The 7,283-nt window shown below is 48.5% G+C and overlaps 1 protein-coding gene across 3 annotated transcripts in view; it reads right to left on the minus strand.

The window, feature by feature from the left end:
* SCNN1A (sodium channel epithelial 1 subunit alpha) overlaps positions 1-7,040 on the minus strand; it is a 29,157-nt gene extending 22,117 nt beyond the window's left edge. Inside the window, exons 1-3 of one of the 3 annotated variants that reach the window (XM_083419963.1) lie at positions 6,712-6,938; positions 4,397-4,447; positions 1,051-1,096 (exon numbers count right to left, since the gene is read on the minus strand). In XM_083419963.1, coding sequence (XP_083276089.1) covers positions 1,051-1,096 — 46 coding nt within the window. In that variant the 5' untranslated portion in view covers positions 4,397-4,447; positions 6,712-6,938. Of the gene's footprint in view, positions 1-728; positions 839-1,050; positions 1,097-4,396; positions 4,448-6,711 lie in introns of those variants that run through there. The other 2 variants (XM_083419962.1, XM_083419964.1) reach the window with 2 other exon arrangements.
* Positions 7,041-7,283: the final 243 nt, after the last annotated feature.

The raw sequence follows: 7,283 nt of genomic DNA on the forward strand, positions 1-7,283 counted from the left end.
CATGTTCCTTTACATCTCCCTTGTCTCAGTCACATAGCTGTCAATTTACAGATTTGAAAATAAGGGACCAGCAGCCTCGAAAATAAGGGATCAGCAGCCAAAATAAGGAATTTTGCTATTGTAAAGAGTTACATACATTGGTAGGATTGACAGATGCTGTCAATCCGGCATGAGGCGGTTGCGGTGCCGTGGCAGCCGCTGAAGCACCGCCCTTCTGTGTCCCTCCTCATCCCCTCCTCTTCCTCCTCCCTAGGCTGCCTCCTCAGCTGCCTCCACCGCTGCTGCCTCTGGGCTCGCGGGCGGCATGGGCGAGAGTCTCTCTCCCTCCCCTCTCTCAGGCTGGGAAGGGTCGATGGAACTCCTTGCACCAGGACGACGGCGCCAGCGCTCTCTCTCTTGCGGTGGTGGACCCCGAGCCACTGCTTCCCTCAGAACCGGGCGAGCATGAAACCCGGGAAATTTAAGGGACATTATCAATCCGGGACAGCAGCGGGAAATGGCGCTGGGATAAGGGAGTTTCCCGCCAAATAAGGGACGGTTGACAGCTATGCTCAATCATAGCCCTGTGTATCAATTCCCGGAGCCTCTTTACAGATTAGCCTCAGGAATGTAACACAGTTTGGTTTGGGTGTGATGTGCCTTTTGCACCAACAAGTATCTCCAGTGTTAGAAGCAGCAGTATGCCAGATTCTGGGAAACACAATTGGGGAGACCGCTATTGCACTCACATCCAGCTTGCCAGAGGCATCTGACTGGTCACTGTGAAATTAGATGGCCCTTTGGCTTGGCAGGACTGAGATGTAGAGATATGCTTCAGAGATCCAGACCGTGGGGAGCTCTGAAAAATTAATAATTATAATTTGGACTTTTTTATTTTAATTGGAGTATTATGATTGGATATATCAATTGGATGTTTTTTATTGGAAAATCAATAACAATGATTTTTTTAAAAAGATGGCCCTTTGGTCTGATCCGACAGGGATCTGCTTACACTCTTAAAATCACACAGAAGTGTACCTTGTGCCTTATGTTTGGTGACCAGAAGCCTACCTTTTCCACGAAGTCTTTGGCTCAGGCCCTTGGTCCTCATATCCATCTGAAACAAAAGGTAAGTAAATGTAACTGTATCCGCTCATATGCATCCCTTGACTAGCTGAACCTCTCTCATTCCCTCACTTCTCTTCCTTTGTCTCACCCACTGCAGAAATTTAGACTGTCAGCTGCTTAGGGACACAGACCTGTCTTTTTTGAGTACATTCCTGTTTGAGCTGAACTGGACGCCACTCCTATCGCAGTGTTGTGTAGTGGTTAGAACATGGTAGGCAAACTAAGGCCCAGGGGCCGGATCTGGCCCAATCGCCTTCTGAATCCAGCCCATGGATGGTCCGGGAATCAGCTTGTTTTTACATGAGTAGCATGTGTGCTTTTATCTGAAATGCATCTCTGGGTTATTTGTGGGGCATAGGAATTCATTCATTGCCCCCCAAAAATATAGTCCGGCCCCCCGCAAGGTCTGAGGGATAGTGGACCGGCCCCCTGCTGAAAAAGTTTGCTGACCCCTGGGTTAGACTGTCAGGCCAGGACCTGGGAGATCTGGCTTCGAATCCTTAAAATGTAAAGGTAAAGGGACCCCTGACCATTAGATCCAGTCGTGGCTGACTCTGGGGTTGCGGCGCTCATCTCGCTTTATTGGCCGAGGGAGCCAGCATGCCCCTAGCATGACTAAGCCTCTTCTGGCGAACCAGAGCAGCGCACAGAAATGCCGTTTACTTTCCCGCCAGAGTGGTACCTATTTATCTACTTGCACTTTGAAGTGCTTTCGAACTGCTAGATTGGCAGCAGCAGGGACCGAGCAATGGGAGCTCACCCCGTCGCGGGGATTCGAACCACTGACCTTCTGATCGGCAAGTCCTAGGCTCTGTGGTTTAACCCACAAGTGCCACCCACATCCTTGCTCAGCCACAAAGCTCCTTGGGGGTGACCTTGGGCTAGTCACTGCCTCTCAACCTAGCCTACCTCACAGGGTTGTTCTGGGGATTAAATGAGGAGGGGGAGAAAATCATGTGCGCCACCTTGAGCTCCCGGGGGGGGGGGGGGAGGTGGGATATAAATGCAATAAATAATAGTTTCATGTGTCATAGCTGTTTTTGATTTCACAAAGAGCTGGCATGGCAGGGCGGGGGGTGGGGGGGCGATGACGACAATGAGAACTTCATATTGCCAAGTAAAATCTAGTTTGGCTTCTTCTGCCCTCATAAAGTAATGAGTAATCAATCGACTCATTGACAGATCCTTGCAACAGCAGACTAAACAGGAAATGTCCATACTGGCTAATATTTCAATAAGGATTTATTTACTCATTTATTTTTTTAAAAAGTCTACCACAAGAAAAAACACAGCGCCCATACGTAGCAAAGTGAAAAATGAAGTTCTATTATATTATATTTGACAATCTTTTTCTGTGCCATGATAAAATGAGTGCCACTTCAGATTACTCAAGGAAGTGCTTGTGGTTGCCTAATGAAGCGTAAAGGTCAGAAGCAGAAACTGAGCTGGCTTTATCGCTTTCTTCACATTGATCACATGTATTTATTCATTTATTTGTAATTCTTTAGTCTAACCTCATGGTTTAGCTTCTGCTTGGCAAATTTTTTTTGAAAACTGATGTTTGGCTGGTGCATTCCTGTAAACTGCTTCTATCTGAAAAGCTGGAATATAGAACTCTGAAATATAATTAATAGTCAAAATTTGTTCTTAATGGTTGCGTCGCTTACGTAGGTAAGACACAGAGAGCATGATCCCGCCAGAATTTAAGGGGAGAAATATAAGCGGGGCTCCCATGGGACTTATAAAGGTCCAAACCAGTTCTTTTCTTCTTTATTTACCATCCCTCTGCTTCTTCCTCACAGATTCCTGCCCAGAACAGCAGCTCTTCAAAGGCACAGGCCTATTCCCAACAAGACATCTTAGTCTTCTTACCCAAATCATTAGGCGGCATACACACCATACATTTAAAGCACATTCCCCTCCCCAAAGGACTCTTTTGTTGAGGCTGCTAGGAATTGCAGCTCTTTGAGCAGTAAACTAGAGTTCCCAGGATTCTTTGGAGAAGGGGGACGTGCTTGAAATGCATGACGTCCACACAGCTGACAACACTCGGGGCACGGGGGAATGGAACCCAAATAAAAGTGGAAGTGATTTTGAAAGGTGGTTGCTCCTAAAGTAAGTAATTCCATCATCCTTACAGGGGTGGAGGGGGAATCAAAAGGTCATCAAAACTACAGAATGATAAAGATGCTAAAGCCAGCAAATTTTGAAGAACAATACAGTGGTACCTCGGGTTAAGTACTTAATTCATTCCAGGGGTCCGTTCTTAACCTGAAACTGTTCTTAACCTGAAGCACCACTTTAGCTAATGGGGCCTACCGCTGCCGCTGCACTGCTGGAGCACGATTTCTGTTCTCATCCTGAAGCAAAGTTCTTAACCCGAGGTACTATTTCTGGGTTAGCGGAGTCCGTAACCTGAAGCGTACGTAACCCAAGGTATCACTGTATCTATTACATGCGACTTCTAATAAAACAGCATGCTCTAAAATAGCCTTCGCTAAACTGGTGCCCTTCTGGCTGGCTGAATCTGATAGGGGTTTTAGTCCAGAATATCTGCAGAGCAGCAGGTTGTCAAAGGCATCTCTAAAGGGCTAAGCAAAATGATGTTTAGTCATGTGCCTGTCATGTAAAAAAGTGTTGCCTGCCTTATTTAAACATGAAAAAGCGGGTGTGCACACTGCCCATACCCTCCAACATTTAGCCGATGAAAATAGGGATATTCTTGGGTGGATCTACACACAGGAAAACCACCCCCCACACTATAAATACACCAGAAATTAAATCGTTATAACAAAAGAAAAAAACCGCTATGGAGAATCGCTTAAAATTTTTTCTGTGCTCTCTGGCGCCATCTGGTGTTGCATGTTTATAGCACATTCAAAACTCTGCTTCTTGACTAATGTAGTTGAGTCCCTTTTCAATACTACTACTATTAATTTTATTATTTATAACCCGCCTATCTGACTGGGTTTCCCCAGCCACTCTGGGCAGCTTCCAACATATATATAAAAACATAATAAAACATTAAACACTAAAAAATAAATAAATCCCTACACAGGGGTGCCTTCAGATGTCTTCTAAAGGTTGTATAGTTACTTATCTCCTTGGCTTGGTGGGGGTCGCATGACTCCATACCCTCCAACATTTCTCCCATGAAAATGGGGACGTCCTAAGGAAAAGTGGGGCTTTCCGGGATCAAATCAGAAACCAGGAGGGCTTCTGTAAATCCTGGACTGTCCCTGGAAAACAGGGACACCTGGAGGGTTCTGACCTCCCAGTTCTTCCTTACCTTGCAGTGCTCTGCACTTCACACACCTTTCCTGCCAGCGGAGCTCACTTCCTGTAAAAGAGACAGGCTGCAACAATGGCCACGCACCCCATTTGGTATTAAATGAGATGGACTGGAGTAAAAATGTCTGCAACGATGGAGGGCAGAGAGCTGGGGGGGAGGGCTCAGCTCCCCTCTGCCACTCGGCCCTTTTTGGTTCAAAAGAGACCGTCTGGGAGAAGACTGCTTGTAACAATGATGTGTGGAGAGGGGTAGGTACCGTATTTTTCGCTCTATAAGATGCACTTCCCCCTCCTAGAAAGTAAGGGGAAATGTGTGTGCGTCTTATGCAGCGAATGCAGGCGGGAGGCTCTGTCAGCGCTCGCTTTAAAGAGCCGTGTGGAGCGTGTGTGCGGCTCTTGGGGGCTCCCAAGAGCCGCACACACACTCCGCACGCTCTTTAAAGGGAGCACGGCTCTTGCGGGAGCCATAGCCACGCACAGCCTCTCCCGGGCAGGGGATGAAGGCTCCCCTTGCCCGGGAGAGGCTGCGCGCGGCTAAAGCAGCCAGGACAGCGAGCGGGATCCCTCTGGCTGTTCTAGCTTCTGGCTTAGCCATGGGATGAAGTCTCCGCAGGCAGTGGCGTAGCGTGGGTTGTCAGCACCCGGGGCAAGGCAAGTAATTTGCACCCCCCCCCGCTGCACTGTCCCTCCCCCAGATAGTCCCTCGCTCTCTCTCCGCACCGCACCGCACACCTGGCACCCTCCCCTCCACAGTGGGCGGCGACCCGGCGGCTCGGATCGGATTCGCACAGCCAGCACTGCAGTGAGAGAGAGTGAGTGAGCCAGGTAGGGGCAGAGAGCTGCGAGTGCAAGCGCGCCCCCCCCCAGATGTTGCACCCGGTGCGGCGGCCCCCCTGCACCCCCCACGCTACGCCACTGGACACAGGGGAGCCTCCTTTAAAAACTAGGTGCGTCCAATCGTCCGGTGCGTCTAATAGAGCCAAAAATACGGAAATGAACAAGCCAGAGCTGTGGCTGTGTAATGCTGGGGCTGCAACATTACATTTTGTTGGGTCTTCGCAAAGAGACCATTACCTGCAGGAGCGAAAGGGCTTGGAGGTGAGGAGAATTCTCTGACAGCGTCTCTGCTGCAAATCTCCCTCTCACAATTCTGCTTTTCTCTTGAAGAACCTGCTGCTAGAGTTTTAATAAGCACGTAACCGTGCAGTCGGACTCCAACAACAAATCGAAGCCACTCATGCAAAATGGTTGCAACAAACGGCAGCCTCACCACAGAGAGGTGAGCACTGCAAAACACCATCATAACTCTTGTTAGAGGTAAAAAATCTGAGAAGACCCAAGGCAAAGAATAAAGCCCAACAGGAGTGCCTGGGCAAACAAAGGTGACACTGAGTTGTGTGAGAGAGATTGAGAGAAACATTATATACTTTAGTGTGCTACATTCCATCATTTCATGGCAGAGAGGCAAGACAAGGGAAGGAGAGGGTTTGGCGGCTGTCTGTCTGCTGCTTCAGCATCACAGTGGAAACAAGACGAAGGAAAGACAAACTCCAAAAGTGGGCTCAGGAGAACTCTTGCTCCAAGCAGGTTATTGTGGCCTCGATGCGCCTCACGCTTTCAGTTTTTATGCTGTGCCTACACAATGCCTCCCCCATCAAAATGCCACCCCGTATTATTTCCCCATTTCATTTGGATTTATCATTTATACAGAAGACCCGTAAGTAAACAAACAGAAACCCCCAGACCATGGAAATGGCAAATCTGGATTAAACTGAGGGTGGGGTTAGATATGGGATGGCAATTTAATGTGGGCGATAGTGTGCGGGTGCTGTGAAAAGCTTGCCTCCGTCAACAACGCAGAGCCTGCCATAAAGTGGCTTGCGGAGGTGCCTGTTTTCTCACCCTGTGTTAAAAGTACAGGGCTGTCCTTCTGTCCCCATAAAGAGATCCATGTACAGTTATCTCCCCCCCCCCCCCACTGCTGTGGGCCCTGCTGTGCCTTTAAAGAGCTGCCTGACATGCCAAAACTCAAGGTTTTTTTCCCACGTGGGGATAGAAGTGATGGGAAAAATCAAACTCCACCTGCTAAACGTATGCATCCCTGGCTGTTGCTAAAGTAAAGGACTCTATATGGGCTCTTGGGTACCCCATAAGGGAAAAGGAGCAGTTTTTTCTTACAACCTTACAGATTTGGAATAACGGTAGAATTGGTTAATTCCAGCGGGAGACAGCTGACTTTCTCCTTTCCCCCCTTCTTATCTACTTGTATCCCTTGTCTCCTCCGCCCACAACTGCACAGTCCCCAGGCTTTACCTGTTGATTAGAATCAAAGGAGGCAGGGAGACCAGCCTCTTGCATGTTGCCTTTGGTGATGATGCTTCTGTCCTGCTGCATTTTCCCTGGAGGGGTGCTCCACCCAGCAGCTGCTGTCTCTGCTGCAGAAGAGGGAGAGAGAGAGAGATCTCTTCTTGCCTGATCTCAGGAGGCTGGCCCCTGCTTTGCTGGCAGCTCCTTGTTCCTGATGGTTGGGATTAAACTGGTTCCTTTCCAGATCAATCTGGCGACTTGTCCTGCTCCTTTGGCCCTCCCTGCCTCTCCCCGCCCATGTGAAGGGGCTGGGATGAAAGAAAAGTTTAGACAGCGGAGGCAGCAGCAGCAGCAGCAGCAGGAGTCTCAATTTACTGCATAATAGCAGAGAGGTTGAGAAAGATGGAAAGGAGGAGGTGATAGCAGTAGAAGGAAAAGATGAGGCTATGTCTCCACTGCAGGACATCTTACTTTACATTCAGAGAGGGATGCTATTTATTCTATGTTATATTGAATTACAGCGGCTAGCTTTATAATTTGATTTCTCCATGTGCAGCCTGTTTGTTGCACCACTTCTT

Source organism: Podarcis tiliguerta, assembly GCF_965153285.1.
Source record: "Podarcis tiliguerta genome assembly, chromosome: 17".
Classification (NCBI taxonomy): domain Eukaryota; kingdom Metazoa; phylum Chordata; class Lepidosauria; order Squamata; family Lacertidae; genus Podarcis; species Podarcis tiliguerta.